The sequence below is a fragment of the Macaca nemestrina genome, chromosome 7, assembly GCF_043159975.1.
Source record: "Macaca nemestrina isolate mMacNem1 chromosome 7, mMacNem.hap1, whole genome shotgun sequence".
Taxonomy (NCBI): domain Eukaryota; kingdom Metazoa; phylum Chordata; class Mammalia; order Primates; family Cercopithecidae; genus Macaca; species Macaca nemestrina.
In genome coordinates this window covers 4,615,874-4,631,336 of record NC_092131.1, presented here as the reverse complement: position 1 = coordinate 4,631,336, position 15,463 = coordinate 4,615,874, and the positions used below count along the sequence as shown (strand labels likewise).

General features: G+C 58.6%; 2 protein-coding genes across 13 annotated transcripts in view; one reads left to right on the top strand and one right to left on the bottom strand.

Annotated features, from left to right (window-relative positions):
• The first annotated feature begins 1,883 nt into the window (after positions 1 to 1,883).
• Positions 1,884 to 12,957, top strand: LOC105467370 (protein amnionless). Of its 9 annotated transcripts, none has more exons than XM_071099521.1 (14): positions 1,908 to 2,010; positions 2,978 to 3,096; positions 3,202 to 3,246; positions 7,673 to 7,760; positions 8,120 to 8,337; positions 8,491 to 8,628; positions 8,798 to 8,906; positions 9,024 to 9,106; positions 9,293 to 9,455; positions 9,534 to 9,696; positions 9,774 to 9,858; positions 11,359 to 11,453; positions 11,610 to 11,787; positions 11,873 to 12,957. In XM_071099521.1, exons 1-13 carry the CDS (start codon positions 1,968 to 1,970, stop codon positions 11,758 to 11,760), a joined length of 1,500 nt encoding a protein of 499 aa, XP_070955622.1. In that variant the 5' UTR covers positions 1,908 to 1,967; the 3' UTR covers positions 11,761 to 11,787; positions 11,873 to 12,957. The 9 variants fall into 9 exon arrangements, with proteins under 9 accessions (XP_070955619.1, XP_070955622.1, XP_070955621.1 ...); XM_071099520.1 differs by having other exon boundaries at positions 11,577 to 11,787; XM_071099518.1 differs by having other exon boundaries at positions 1,884 to 2,010; positions 8,120 to 8,304; positions 11,359 to 11,787.
• Positions 11,752 to 15,463, bottom strand: part of LOC105467372 (serine/threonine-protein kinase MRCK beta) — a 133,062-nt gene continuing 129,350 nt past the window's right edge. For 2 of the 4 annotated variants that reach the window (XM_011716931.2, XM_011716933.3), the window contains one exon: positions 11,752 to 13,203. In XM_011716931.2, coding sequence (XP_011715233.1) covers positions 13,072 to 13,203 — 132 coding nt within the window. In that variant the 3' untranslated portion in view covers positions 11,752 to 13,071. The remainder of the gene's footprint in view (positions 13,204 to 15,463) is intronic. The other 2 variants (XM_011716930.3, XM_011716932.3) reach the window with 1 other exon arrangement.

The following is a 15,463-nucleotide window of genomic DNA, read 5'->3' as shown; positions in this document are numbered from 1 at the left end:
AGGCGATCCCTACAGGGTAAGGGGCAACGTTGGTGGTATTAGAGATGTTGAGGCAAGGCGCCCACCTGGGACACAAAAAGAAGCAGAGCTCCCCCCAGTGGCAGCTCCTTCCTCCCCGGATGTAGCATATCACTCATGAAAGAAGCAAATACCAGGCCAAGCAAAGGGGTGCTCATGGCAGGGTCTGCAGGTGAAGGGTGGGGCTGCAGGAAACAGCAGGATGGCCTGGAGGGTGGAAGGTCCCAGAAGTCTCCAAGACTGAGTAGTTTCCCTTTCACCCTCAGTCCTCTGCCTACACACCCACCTCCACCGCCCACCCTTCCTGCACCCTTCCCTAGTCACTCATCAACCATCCTGCCATTGGAACCCAGTGTAACCACCCACCATTCTCCCCTTCCATCAGCCACAACCAGTGTCTCCCCAATCCACAAGGCACACCATCTATCTCTCCACCAGTAATCCCCTAATGACCAATTCACCACCCTCCCAGAAACCCATCTCCCCATCATCAAATCATCCAAACATCATGCACAATCTATTTGCTGTTCATCTTTCTACCTCTCTGCCTCCCATCACCCACAAATCCATCCGCCATTCACTCACCACCCAACCATTCCAATGTGTATGATGCAGATCCAAGCATCCACTGCAGACCCATTCCCCCAACCCCCATCAATCATGTATCCATCACCTAGCCCACATTCATTCACAATTCATCCACCATGCTCTGTCCACCCACCCATTTATTTATATCCAGTAACTCCTGTACTCTCATCCACCTACCTACTATCTCTCTACCTACTATCCATTCACATGTCATCTAAAATCTGCCTGCCTTGGCCTCCCAAAGTGTTGGGGTTACAGGCATGAGCCACTGCACCCGGCCAACACCCATTCTTTATGATCTACCTGCCGGCCATGGATCCACTTATGCCATTCTCCATTCATCATTCCCTGATTACCATCCATTCATTTTTCTTTTCTTTTCTTTTCTTTCTTTCTTTTTTTTTTTTTTTTTGTTTGAGATGGAGTCTCACTCTGTGGCCCAGGCTGGAGTGCAGTGGCATGATCTCAGCTCACTGCAAGCTCCTCCTCCCAGATTCATGCCATTCTCCTGCCTCAGCCTCCCGAGTAGCTGGGACTATAGGCACCTGCTACCACGCCCAGCTAAATTTTTGTATTTTTTTTTTAAGTAGAGATGGGGTTTCACTGTGTTAGCCAGGATGGTCTTGATCTCCTGACCTCGTGATCTGCCCGCCTCAGCCTCCCAAAGTGCTGGGATTACAGGCGTGAGCCACTGCACCTGGCCATTCATTCATTTTTCACTCACCATCCTCATCCATCCATTCATCACCCATCCACCCTCTATCACTCATCATCCACCCCGTCAACCATTCACCATTCACCTGCCATGCATCCATATGCCCTACACCATGCACCATCAATGCTGCTGTCCATCAGCTGTCCCCTACTCACCATCCATTACTCTCCACCACCATCCACAATCCACCCTCGTATACCATCCACATACCATGTTCCATCCAGTATCTTCCTTCTATCATCCAACCACCATCTGCAACTCATGGGACGGGGTCACTACGTGAAGTGGACACCCAGTCACAATGGTGAGCAGACTAGGCTCAGGCCTAGCGGCACACAGGACAGAGAAAGGGGTGAATTCAAAGGTTGTTTATTCCCCCTTCTGGCAAGACACCCATTTTACGGGGTAGGTTAGTCCCGCAAAGCCCTTCTTCCTTGCCCTTCTTCCTGAGAACCTAAGGTGTTCAGGCCCTGGAGGGGCGGGTAAGGAGAGGCTGAGAAGGTGCCTCCCAGGGGCCTGAAGAGTCGGCCCTGGGCGGGTCTGGAGGTAAATGTGTAACGGACCCCGGTGCCCCCACCCGACCTGCCTGGTCACGTGGGTCCAGTGGGGCAAAGTCTCCTGGTCGGGCGCAAGGAGCAGAGGCGAGATGGGCGCCCTGGGCCGGGTCCTGCTGTGGCTGCAGCTCTGCGGTGAGCCGGGGCCACAATGGTGCGGGCCAGGGCCCAGGACGGCAGCGGGTCTGTCAGGACCCAGGGCCGAGGGCGCTCTAGATGTGGAGGGTGAAGATCTTCCGAGGGGTGGGCAGCGAGGGCTTTGGAGGGTGGGGGGCGTGAAACTCGAGCTGGCCTCCCTGGTCGGGCGAGTGCGCGGCCAGTGCATCTGGCGGCGCGGGAAAGGAGAGGAGGGGTCCGGGAGCCTCCGCCAGCCCCGGCCTCCGGTGGCTCCTGCCCTCGCGGTTTTTCCGTCTGCGAAATGGGCGCGGTCCCCAGAACCTGCCGAGAGCAGCGAGTGTGCGCCTGCGGGGCTGGGCAGACTGCCTCAGTTTCCCGGTCCGCAAGGGAGCACTGAGCCCTCCCCCGCCTTCACACCAGGCCGGCGCGTGTCCCTGGCGCCCCCTTCCCTAAACCCCTCGCGGCTCCCTCACAGCAACCCCACCCACCCCGTTCAGGGCCGGCCTGACCGGGTCCTGCCGCCCCCAGCCCGTTCTTTCTTCTCATACCGGGATGCGCTGTGTCGCAGCCCTTCCCGGCCCAGGTAGGACTTCTCCGGGAAGCCTTCCTGATTCCAAGGCCAAGGAAGAGGGCTGCGCTGCCCCGTCCTCCTCCATGCCCCGGTTGTCACTGTCCTTAACAACCCTCTCCTCTGTTCCAGCGCCAGGCAAACTGGGGGCACTGCCGGGAGGCGATCTAGGCAGGCGTCCTGTAGGGCCCAGAGCGGGCTCTGCAGATACAGTATAAGTCCGTCGGAGAGCGCCCGGGCAGGGCGCCCACAGTCTGGCCGGGAGGGCCCAGGGCCTGGGTCTGGGCCCCGGGGATGGGGTTCCTATGCGTCCCGGGTGACCCGCGCGGACCTGCTGCACCTCTATGGGTGGGTGGCCTTCCCTGAGGAGGGAGCATCCCGGCGAGAACGGCGGGTACTCGGTCACCTCCTCCCCAGCACTGACCCATGCAGCCTCCAAACTCTGGGTCCCCAATACGGACTTCGACATCGCAGCCAACTGGAGCCAGAACCGCACCCCATGCGCCGGCGGCGCCGTCGAGTTCCCGGCGGACAAGGTGCCTGGGAGCCCCGACCGGGTCGGTGATGGGCCTGGACCCCCGGGGCCGCGTGGCCCAGGTGGGGGCTGCTCCCAGCTGGGCTGACGCAGCTTCTTCCTGCAGATGGTGTCGGTCCTGGTGCGAGAAGGTCATGCCGTCTCAGACATGGTAAGGCCGGGCTGCTGCTGCCACTGGGCTGGGGGTTTCCGGAGTCTCCCAAGTTCCTTCAGGGACTGCTGTGTCTGGAAGGCAGCCCCCACCAGCACGGAGGCGCTGCGGGACTCGGACTTTGGCCTCTGGAGAATAATCTAGGAGGCAGGGGGTGGGGGAGAACCTAGGGGAGCGTGGTCCCATGGTCTCAGCCAGGCTGTGTCCTTGGAGGGGTGGGAGGCGCCCCGTCCCCACAGCCCTTCTGGTACCCAGCAGTGGCTGGTCTTCCCAGGAAGTGCCCGCTCCACGCCCTTCCCCCAAAGTCTTGCCCTGTCCTGGTGCCTAAAGCTCCACCTTTAGAACACTAGGGTCCCCAATACGCCCCCTCTACCCACCATCCGGGTCCCTGGCCTGTTAGGAAGCAGCCACCCAGCAAGAAGTGAGCCCGCTCCTGCCTTCGCTCTACCACCCTTCAGATCAGATTCTCCTAGGGACCCCTATGTCACTGTGCCAGCGAGGGACCTGGGTGGGTGTGCATTCCTTAAGTGCCTGATATCTGAGATGAGACAGCTTAATCCTGAAACCTTCCCCACCCCCATCGGTTCATGGAAGAACTGTCTTCCACAAAACTGGTCCCTGGTGCCAAAAAGGTTGGGGACTGCTGCCCTAGGGGACCTTTTTCTCAAACTGCGTCACACAACACTCCAAGAAAATGATGGGAACTGGGAGGAAAGCAGGTTCCATGAGCAGGTAAGTTTGGGAACGCTGCAGCCTGCACTTGCCTGGAACTTTATCACGTATTAAAGGCTCTGGTAAGGCCCCAGAGAAGTAAGCAAATTTCCTTGTTTAAGGTGGAGTTCAGCGAGTTACAGGCCAAATGTGGCCCCTACGGCTGGAACAAGGAATGGTTTTTACACTTTGTAATCACTGGGGAAAAAAAGAACAATCTTTTGTGGCACTTGAAAAGTATATGACATTCACACCTCAGCAACAGTAAATACAGTTTCACTGGCACACAGCCCCCCCCACTCGGCTGAGTATCCTCGGTGGCCACTGTCCCATTGCAGCGACAGCCCACCAGCTTCCAGGGTGACTGTGGGGCCCACAGGCCAAGTCTCTGGGCAAAAGCTTCCTTCCAGCCCCTTCACAGTGACTCCTGGGCTGCGTCCTCATCCTGTCACCTGCACATCTGCCAGCTCAGTCACTCTTGGGTGAGGGTCACTGGTGAGCTGGGTCGGGGAGTCGGCTCCAGATGTGGGGTCCAGGCCTGGGGGCCCCTGCGTGTGCAGGTGGGGGGGTGGCTCAATGGCCTCAGCCTGACCCACTCCTGCCCCACGTAGCGTCAGGGATCCCGGGCCTCATTTCCACCCCAGGGCTGCTTGATTCATTCCTTCAGGTTTTCCAAAGCTACCTTAACCCAAAAGCCGCCAGGCACTGGGCAGGGCACCCACAGCAAGATGATGACGTTCCTGCCTGGGAGATGGGAGGAGGGCTGGGAGAGGGAGGCAGTTGCCCCTCATGGCCCCGCCCCCAGAGCCCACGCATAACCTTGGCAACCAGGCAGCCTGAGGGAGGGGGGCACTGGGAGCTGATGGGGGATCTGTGGGCAGAGGAGTCAGGCTGGGGTGGGGGTTCCAGGGCATGGATTTCCCCCTACTCCCCTCCCCTGCCAGCCTCCTTACTTTCATGATCTCATTGGAAGCACTTGGGCTCTGAAAGGAGGCAACACTCCATTCATTCATTCATCTATTCAATAATTCATTCATTGATCATCCATTGGCTGGTGGGAACAGTGCAGGGGCAGGGGACAGTGGCCCTGGGGTCCCAGCCTGCAGAGGCCGAATTCACCCAGAGCTGCCTGAGCACCCCCATCCCCTCCACACCCCTGGCTCCCAGCGTCGTCCATCTGCCTAGATAGTGCCCGAGTAACAGGCCGTGCACATGAGTGCTTTACTTTGTAATTCTCTGGTTGGGAGCGTCCCTCCCTGCGATTTTCCTTTTCCTTGCCCTTCCTTCCATTTCTACCCTTTGCCTGCTTTCTTGTTGGGGAAGTCCCCTGTCTTCCACCCATCCCCCTGCCTGGGCTGGAGGCTTTGCAAGTCTGCTCACTGTGGACTTGCCTGCAGTGTCCTGTGCTGAACAGAAACCCTCATTTTAATCGACCTAATGCAAAACCCCTTACCTTAGAACTGTGTTTTTTGTGTTTCATTTGAGAATCCCGTGTGCTCCTGTCACAATGGTAATCGACTGCGTACCTATGGGGCATGTGCACCAGCAAGGGGTCCTGCTCTGTTTTCTCTCCTTAGAGTGAGCCCAGCTGCCAACGTCCTCCGCCTTGCCCTTTTCTTCCAGCATTGCTGGAATCCAGCGTGTGCCTGGGCATTGTGGGTCTCTCTGAGCCCTGTCTTCAAGTCCACAGGCCACTTTGCCGAACCTACACTATCCACACTGTGGCTCTGCGGGATGGCTTAATATCCATCCCCTTCACTCCTGCTCCAAGGTTCTTTGTGGATCTCATTGTTGCAGATAAATTGTAGAATAGGTTTGCCAGGTACCAACTACCACCACCACCACCACAAAACAAAAAACAAAAAACAAAAAACAAACCCTGGAATTTTTTTTTTTTTTTTTTTTTTAGATGGAGTCTTGCTCTGTCGCCCAGGCTGGAGTGCAGTGGCATGATCTCTGCTCACTGCAACCTCTGCCTCCCGGGTTCAAGCGATTCTCCTGCCTGAGCCTCCCAAGTAGCTGAGACTATAGGAATTTTGATTGGGATAAATAACAGCCTTATGCTGTCAAGCCATCCATTCAAGAGCATGGATGACCTCTCCAAATATTTCAGGTCATCCATGTACTCATTAGCATCTTAAAGTGTTGCCTGTAGAGGTCTTGTATTGTACTGGTTAATTCATCAATACTTTGTTAAGTTTGGTTTTTTGAGACAGGGTCTCACTCTGTTGCCCAGGCTGGAGTGCAGTGGCAGGATCACGGCTCACTGCAGCCTTGACCTCCCTGGGCTCAAACAATCCTCTCACCTCAGCCTCCCGAGTAGCTGGGACTACAGGCTTGTGCCATCACGCCCGGCTAATTTTTGTAGTTTTTGTAGAGATGGGGTCTCACTATGTTGGCCAGGCTGGTCTTAAACTCCTGGGCTCGAGTGATATGCCCTCTTTGGCCTTCCAAAGTGTTGGGATTACAGACATGAGCCACGGCTCCTGGCCTTAAGTTTGTTTCTATTATGAATGTTGCCCTATATTTAAAAATTATATTCTCTTTTTATTTGTAAATTTTTTGTAGAGACGGAGTTGCACTATGTTCCTCACCAGGCTGATCTCAAACTCCTGGCCTTACCTACTGTGCTTGTCTGTTCAACTATTAGGATTTTTACGTTTATATTTTTCCCCTTCGTTCTTTAAGAAAAGGTGTTCTTGGTATGCTTCCTCCTGGGAACCCCTCCCTGTTCCTGAGGCGCTTTATGCTGTGACACATTCCTGTGCCTATGGCTCCGCCTCTGCATCTGTGCGTGGACTTGCCCGCCCTGCTGGCAGAGCCGCACCCTCAGGCGTGCACGGAACTGAAGTGTGACCTCACGCCGCTGGGGGTGTTGGCCTCTTGCTCAGGTGTAATGCTCCTGGAAGGGCCAAAGAGTGGGTCCTGCCCTGGGTGGGCATGCCCTGTTGTGCTGAGCCCCTCATAACCGGCACCAAGGGTTGCCCTGGCCCAGCGCTCATCCTCAGCCCCTGAGAGAGAAGCGCAGAAGCAAGAAGGCAGGAAGCCGAGGTCCTGGCACTTGGAGGAGACGGGGAGGGAGGGGCGGCCGGTCAGACCCCCATATTTATGCTGACACCCGAGGCCTGGGCTGTGGCCCCACTTCTGTGGTGAGGGAGCTGCATGGCCCACACCAGGCCTAAGAAACAGCAGGGGCAACTCCACTGCCCCGCTACACTCCCTGCCTCCTCCTGCACCCCTGGCCCCCAGATGCAGCCTCTCCCGCCCTCCCCTCCTTCCCTTCCTCCCTCCCTCACACACCAGACTCCCCAGGGGCCGGGCAACGTTTGAACCTGGGAGCCCTGGGCCTGTGCACGTTCTCAGGGGGCTATGGGGGAAGCGACAGGCCTTGGCCAGAGTCACCTCTGCCCCAGACTCCCCACGGCTCCGTCTCGCTCCCGGGCTGGAGCTCTGCCCCTGGCCTGAGACCTCCAGCTCAGGTACAGGACACTGGGCTGTGCCCGCCTCGGGGACTTGCACACGCGGCCCCATCTTTCCCAGGCCAGATCCTCCTCCTCTGGCAGCCTCAGCCAGGCAGAGGATCCCGGGCCTGAGCTCGCCCGGGCCCCTTCCGTGGACAGGGGCTCGCTTCTCGTCCCAGGGGACTGGGGGCGGGGTGGGCGCGGAGCAGGCCCGGACCCCCGCATGGCATCGCCTTAGTCAGTGCCTTTTGCAGCTCCTGCCGTTGGATGGGGAACTCGTCTTGGCTTCAGGAGCCGGATTCGGCGTCTCAGACGTGGGCTCGCACCCGGACTGCGGCGCGGGTGAGGCAGTCGGGCAGGGGCGGGGCTCTGGAAGGGCGTGTTCAGGGGGGGAAACTGGGAGAGGGCGTATCCAGGGCGGGGACTGGAGGGAAGGCGTGTCCGGGGCGGGGACTGGAGGGTGGTGCGTCCGGGGGCGGGGACTGGAGGGAAGGCGCGTCCGGGGCGGGGACTGGGGGAAGGCGCATCGAGGGAAGGCTTGTGGATGGGGCGAGGACTGGAGGGAGGGCGTCTCTCCCGGGGCGGGGTTTAGGGAATGGCGGAAGTGTCCCGAAGCGGGGCTTTGGAGGTCGTGCTCAGAGGCGTGGCGTGGTGTGGTGCGGCGCTTGTTCCGTGGAGCTCAGGGATGCGCCCCCGCTCAGGCGACCCTGCGGTCTTCCGCGACTCTGACCGCTTCTCCTGGCATGACCCGCACCTGTGGCGCTCCGAGAACGAGGCACCTGGTCTCTTCTTCGTGGACGCCGAGCGCGTGCCCTGCCGCCACGACGACGTCGTTTTTCCGCCCAGTGCCTCCTTCCGCGTGGGGCTCGGCCCTGGCGCTGGCCCCGTGCGTGTCCGCAGCATCTCGGCTCTGGGCCGGGTGAGCACTGCGGGGAGGGAGGCTCGGGTCCCCTCTCCCCGCCTCGGCCCGCCCCCCCCCCCCCCCCCCCCCCGGTCTGCACACGTTGGGTCTGAGCACTCAGGTGATGTCTCTTCCTGGGGCTGGCTCCGGTGGGGACCCGGCTGCCCGCAGACGTTCACGCGCGACGAGGACCTGGCTGCTTTCCTGGCGTCCCGCGCGGGCCGCCTACGCTTCCACGGGCCGGGCGCTCTGAGCGTGGGCCCCGAGGACTGCGCTGACCCGTCGGGCTGCGTCTGCGGCAACGCGGAGGTGAGCGAGGCCGCAGTGGAGTCTCGGGGGCCGCGCGAGGGTCGGGACTGTGCCCGGGACAGGGCCGCCGCGCTCCCGCGGTCTCTCGCCGGCTTGCCTCTCCGGCGCATCGCCCTTCTCGCTGCGGTCCGCTCTGGCCCTCCGCGCTGACCACTGCCCCTCGCACCAGGCGCAGCCGTGGATCTGCGCGGATCTGCTCCAGTCCCTGGGCGGCCGCTGCCCCAAGGCCGCCTGCCATGGCGCCCTCCGACCCCAGGGGCAGTGCTGTGACCTCTGTGGTGAGCGCCCCCGCTGGGCCCTGCTTGCTGGGAAGGCCTGGAGGACCTGGTTAGCCCCCGCCTCAGTTTCCTGCCGGGTCCAGATCCACGGCGCTGACCCCTGCCCTCCCGCTGCAGGAGCTGTTGTGTTGCTGACCCACGGTCCCGCATTTGACCTGGAGCAGTACCGGGCGAGGATACTGGACACCTTCCTGGGCCTGGTAATGGGGCCGCGCGGGCAGCTGAGGGGAGTCCCGACCCCAGCCCTACCGCCTCCGCCTAGGACGCCCCTTCTGCAGGGCCCCTGCGGCCGCCCACCTGCTCACTATCTGCCTCTGCCCTTAGCGTCCCCATAGGCTCGGGGAGGGCGGGGGGCTGAGTCAAACCAACCCCGTCCCCCTCCCCAGCCTCAGTACCAGGGGCTGCAGGTGGCCGTATCCAAGGTGCCACGCTCGCCCCTGCTCCGCGAGGCCGATACGGAGATCCAGGTGGTGCTGGTGGAGACCGGGCCTGAGACGGGCGGCGCCGGGCAGCTGGCCCGGGCCCTCCTGGCGGACGTCGCCAAGCACGGTAACCGCGCCTGCCCGGTCCCTCCCTGCTGCTCCTCGCCCCGCCGCGGGGAAGACTGAGCCGACCCCTCCGTCGCAGGCGAGGCCCTCGGCGTCCTGGAGGCGACCATGCGGGAGTCGGGCGCACATGTCTGGGACAGTTCCGCGGCTGGGCTGGCGGGAGGCGTGGCGGCTGCGCTGCTGCTGGCACTGCTGGTCCTGCTGCTGGCGCCGCCGCTGCTGCGCCGCGCGGGGAGGCTCAGGTACCCGGGGCGGGGTGGCGGGGTGGGGCTGGGGGTTGCCCCGAGGGGCTCACGCTACGTCCCTAATACGCACTCAGGTGGAGGCGCCAGGAGGCGGCCCCGGCCGGGGCAACCCTCGGATTCCACAACCCGGTGTTCGACATGAAGGCCTCCGAGGAGCTGGTGAGAGGGCTGGAGGGTGGACTGGGGCCTCCTTGGGGCCAGGACCCTGAACGCCGTCTGACCCTGTCACCCCGCAGCCCCTGCCCCAGCCGCTCAGCCTGGTTCCGAAGGCTGCGGCAGACAGCACGAGCCACAGTTACTTCGTCAACCCGCTGTTCGCCGGGGCTGAGGCCGAGGCCTGAGCGGCCGCCTGACAGTCAACCTTGGGGCTCCCCACCCCCTCTGGCTCCAGAACCTCCCCGACCCCAGTCGATCTGGGGGCTAGCCACCCCCTCGTCCAGCCCCCAAACCTCCCCTTCCTTACCCCCTCCTCCGGAAGCCAAGGACAGGGTGGCCTTACTCAATAAAGGTGTTTCCTGCACCTGCTTCAGCCTGGTAATGCCACCCCTGGCCCCGCCCATGAGGACTGGGAGCCCAGTCTTGCACCCTAGTCGTACTGGGGGACATGGGAGGGGTCTAGCTGGCTATTGCTGGAGGCAGCACTGGTCACCACCTGGGTGGCCAGAGGCTGGGGTCTGTGAAGGTGAACCCAGGACTACGAGGGGGTCTTCCCCTACCTTCCGGGGGAGGGAGGGTGAGGAGCTGGAGAGAGGAGTGGGAGAGAGGCAAGGGGTGGAGGGAGCCAAAGCCTATGCCTGGTGGGGCGGACGGAAAAGGGGTGGGCACCCCTCCTGGCACCAAGCTGCTGGATGCGTCACACTGCGAAGGCAGATCATATGGGGTCACCCATGTGCAAGCGTGTACCACTGCACTGACAGACAAGGGCCTGACCCTATGTGTGCAGCTGCAACTGTGGCACAGTGACCACTTCTGTGAAACCAGTATCCGGGGCTGGAGATGTCACCGGCATCCCCAGTCAGGGCCTGGCCCCCACGCGGAATCTTCTGCCCAGGGGCCCAGCTTAGCCACTAGGACACGTGCGGTAACCCAGATCAGGGCGCCATGCTGCCAGGCGCGTCTGTGTTGTGGTTGGAATGAGTCACTGTGGGTGCTGTGCAGTGTACCGCTGAGTGACCACCACAGTTCACGCGTGTGCTCCAACAGCTACCATCTTGCATTTTAAAAGTGGCCGACACTCCCACAGGCACTTTTCAGCCACAATTTTCTTTAGTGTCAGGTGCAAACTGGAGAGCAAGCCTGAGCTAACCAGACATCACCTGCCGCCCGCTGCTCACCCCACTCACAGATGCGACTGTGCTGGCAGGGACCTGCCCCTGGTGTGGACTCTGGAAGGAGAGATGCTCTGGGCTTCCAGGGGAGCTGCTCGCTGCTGCAGCAGCCCAGGCCATGCTGCCTGGCACACAGCTGCAAGGTCCCAAGTGCCCCCGCTGGGTGCTGGGCTGCCTGCCTTGGCTTGCAGTCTCCTCCCCAGTCCGCACGCTTCTGCAGGGGCCGGCACTGTCCTTATCCTACCAAGACAACTAGGTCTCAGTGAGTGGCAAATAAAAGCCAACTGCCTGCATAACTCGGGAAACTGACTCCGAGCATCCTCTCAACCAGGGACCACTCACCCGGACCCAGGCCTCCCCGAGAGCTCCTGCCTCTTCCTGGGGCCTCTGGCCTACCCCATCCTGTCCCTTGGGGCTGCTGGCAGGGTTAGTGTGTATGGGTGTGGACATGAAGACCCTCCTGGGCAGCTCCCTCCTGGGGCCCTGGCGCTGCCTGGCTAGGGCTCACAGGCACACCGCCTTCCTCCCACCCTTCACTCCTGCCCCAAGGATGCCCTCTGCTCAGACTGAATACCCCAACAGCAACCTTTTATGTGACCTCCGAGTGAGTTACCCAGAAGAGCTTCTGCTGGCAACGTGGCTCCTTCACTGCCTTTTGGAGTTCAGACACTTCTGGGGCCCAGACACACAAGTGACAGGTTATCACATCCAGACGGACCACTGGGAACTTTAAAACTGCCGTCTTCTGCTTTATTGACAGGTAAATTGTTCAAAAATGTTCTCACGATTCAATAATTACAAAGACTCCGACTTACATTAAAAAAGTAAAAACCAGAACCCTCCAGGTGCCCATCCAGCAGAAGGCCCAGGAGGGCAGTGGGGTGGCAGGGCTAGGCGGTGCTGGGCCACTCAGTGCTGACTTGGAGAAGTGCACCTCCTGAACAGCCTTGCCAAGCAGCCGACCGGTGGGAGGACAGGGGAAGCCTGGCCCAAGCTGTGGACAAGCTGTGTCTGCCGCCACAGTTAATCACAAGCCTCTGGCGACACAGGGCCACAGAGCTGGTCACTCAACATCTGGTACGAAGAAGGGTGAGGTGAAATCCCCGCGCAGGGCATTGCCGCGCCGTGGGCCGGGGCCAGTGTGCAGGAGTGTGTTGGGTGGGTCTACGTGATCATACGGGCTACTAACCACAGGGGCTCCATGCAGGGGCAGGACTGGTGGGTGGGGGGCGGCGGGGGGTGTTCCAGTGGCTGCTTCATGGCGCCCTGGGGCTCTGACTCCTCTCAGCCCAGCAGGCCACAGGGCCTGCCTGCACCACGACACTCGCTGGTTTTATGGCAGGAGGCGGAAGCCGTGGAAGCGAGTGGAAAGCAGAGAGCACAGCTGACTTCACAGTAGGAGATACTGGTGACACTTCATGGCTGCAACCCAGAATGAACTGAACGCACACCGGGACGCAGGGTGTCACTGGTCCCGGGCCTCTGGCCATGACTAGGTGGTCACAGGACTTCTGCAGCTGACTGCGATGGCTAAGTGAAAAAAAGGCCACAAACTAACCTCCACTTTCCTCTGTCTTCAAAATTCTAGTGACACTGGGAATGCTATATGACCTCCTACTATTCTCCTAAGGTCCTAGGGAAGTTTCAGGAACTAGGGAAAAGACTGGGTACTGAGGCTGTGTCCCCAGACGTCTGCTTCCGAAGCAGCCGCGTCATGACGGGTTTCTGCTGAGGAAGTGGCGTTGGCAGGGCCCCACACGCCTTCTCGGGTTGTCAGGGGTGGGAGAGAGGCTGTATGGGGGTCCTTCATGTGCAGACGGAACAGTGTCGCCTCATAGCTGTGCAGACGAACAGATGGGGTCTACTGCCACGAACAATGCGGCATAAAACGGATCAATATTATAATAAAGATTTGTCTTCTTCATCTCCATATCTACAAAGTGATTCTACATTTCCTTGGACAACACTGGAGGGCCCGCTCAGTCTTGGCACTGATGCTGGAGGCCATCCCCAGCTCCCGGGCCCCTGCGGCGAGCTGGCGGCTTCAGGTGTCACAGGCCGGCTGCTCCAGGCCTTCGAGGGGGAGCTGGCTCCTGTGGGGGGAGTTGGGGCTCGGTGGGCCGCTGGGGTTGGAGCTGTTCGATGGAGTTGAGTGTTTGGTGGAGTCCGAATCAGGCTGTGAACAGGAAGAGGGCAGGGTGAACACCGCTGCCCTAGGCTGGGAGGCTCGCGTGCCCAGCTGGATGCAAATGTTCACTCAGGGACAGCTGTGGCAACTGCTTCTCCTTTCGTGTTATGAGAACACACACACTCTACACCAGCGATTCGTGGGGCCTTAGGCTTGCTGGTGAGAGTCACAAATTGATGTCTAACCCCACTCAAAAATAACATGGTAATTATCATTACAAAAGACGCAACTCTAGTGAAGAAACCAGATGCGGCTGGATGCGGTGGCTCCTGCCTGTAATCCCAGCACTTTGGGAGGCCAAGGTGCATGGATTGCACTTGAGGTCAGGAGTTTGAGACCAGCCTTGCCAACATGGTAAAACCCCATCTCTACTGAAAATACAAAAATCAGGCCGCGTGCTGCGGCTTACGCCTGTAATCCCAGCACTTTGGGGGGCTGAGGCGGGTAGATCACAAGGTCAGGAGATTGAGACCATCCTGGTTAACACGGTGAAACCCCATCTCTACCAAAAATACAAAACATTAGCCGGGCGTGGTGGCATGCACCTGTAGTCCCAGCTGTTGGGGAGGCTGAGGCAGGAGAATGGTGTGAACCTGGGAGGCGGAGCTTACAGTGAGCCAAGATCGCACCACTGCACTCCAGCCTGGGTGACAAAGCGAGACTCCATCTCAAACAAACAAAACTCAGCTGGGCGCAGTGGCGTGCACCTGCAACCAAGCAGTCAAAGTCACAAACACGACACTCTTTCCTGAGAAAAGCACTAGGAATAGAGGGGAACTTCCTCAACAAAATAAAACAGCTAACCATACTCAATGGTGACAGACAAATTTATCCCCTAAGATCAGCAAAGGGCTGGGTGTGGTGGCTCACACCTGTAATCCCAGCACTTTGGGAGGCTGAGATGGGCAGATCACGAGGTCGGGAGATCAAGACCATCCTAACACAGTGAAACCCTGTCTCTACTAAAAATACAAAAAAAAAAAAAAAAAAAAAAAATAGCTTACATAAATGGAACACACCCCATGTTCATGGAGTAAAAATATTGTTGATGGCTATACTAGGCTGGGTACAGTGGCTCATACCTGTAATCCCAGCACTCTGGGAGGCCAAAGTGGGTGGATCATTTGAGGTCAGGAGTTTGAGACCAGCCTGGCCAACATGGTGAAACCCCACCTCCACTAAAAATACAAAAATCAGCCAGGTATGGGGGCAGGCACCTGTGATCCCAGCTACTTGGGAGGCTGAGGCATGAGAATCACTTGAACCCAGGAGACGGAGGTTGCAGTGAGCCAAGATGGCGCCGCTGCACTCCAGTCTAGGCAACAGAGCGAGACTCTGTCTCAAAAAAAAAAAAAAAAAAAAAAAGGCATTAATGATGAGGAACATAAATGACAACCTATAGAACAAGAGAAGACGCCTGCACATGACATCTCTCACAAGAGACTGGTATTCAGAACACACCAGGAGCTCCTACAACCCAGCCACAAAAGGACAAACCACCCACTTCAAAAATGGGCAAAGGCCTTGAGTAGACATTTCTCTAAAGAAGGTATGGAAATGGCCAACAAGCACATGAAAAGATGTTCAACATAAGCCTTTAGGGAATGCAAATCAAAACCACAATCTGGTACTACTTCAAAGCCACTAGAATGACTATTAAAAAGAAGAAAAACAAGAACAAGTATTGGTGAGGATGTGGAGACATGAGAACGCTCACACTGCTGGTGGAAATCTAAAATGGTACAACTGCTGCAAGAAACAATTTGGTGGTTCTTCAAAAAGTTAAACATAGAATTACCACATAAATCCAGCAATCCCACTCACAGGTATGAACCCGAATGTGAAAACAGGCACTCAAACACATATGTGCACACTCGTGTTCACAGCAGCACCACTCACAACAGGTGAAGGACAGAAACAGCCCAAATGTGCATCAGGCGAAGAATGGGAAAACAAACTGGTCTACCCATACAAGAGAGTATTAGTTAGCAACAGAAATGCCAACACTGATACCTGCTACAACGGGGGTGAGCCACAAAAACAGCATGCCAAGCGAAAGCTAGGCACAAAAGGTCAAAACACATTTCTGTAAGAAAGGCCGGGCATTGCATTTCTACGAAATGTCCAGAACGGCGAAATCACAGAACACGACTGGCAGCCCCGGTGCTGACGGGAGGGAGGGACGAGGAGAGAGTGCTTAAAGGGCAGGGGGTTTATTCTGAAATGATGAAAACGTCTTTTTTATTAT

Excerpts from the sequence above, each read along its gene's own strand:
- LOC105467370 (XM_071099519.1), top strand. The coding sequence starts at position 2,905 with ATGGGTGGGTGGCCTTCCCTGAGGAGGGAGCATCCCGGCGAGAACGGC. Across the intron at positions 9,107-9,292 it reads TGGACACCTTCCTGGGCCTG|CCTCAGTACCAGGGGCTGCA; the intron begins GTAATGGGGCCG and ends CCCCCTCCCCAG. Across the intron at positions 9,859-11,358 it reads TGAAGGCCTCCGAGGAGCTG|GGACCACTCACCCGGACCCA; the intron begins GTGAGAGGGCTG and ends CCTCTCAACCAG.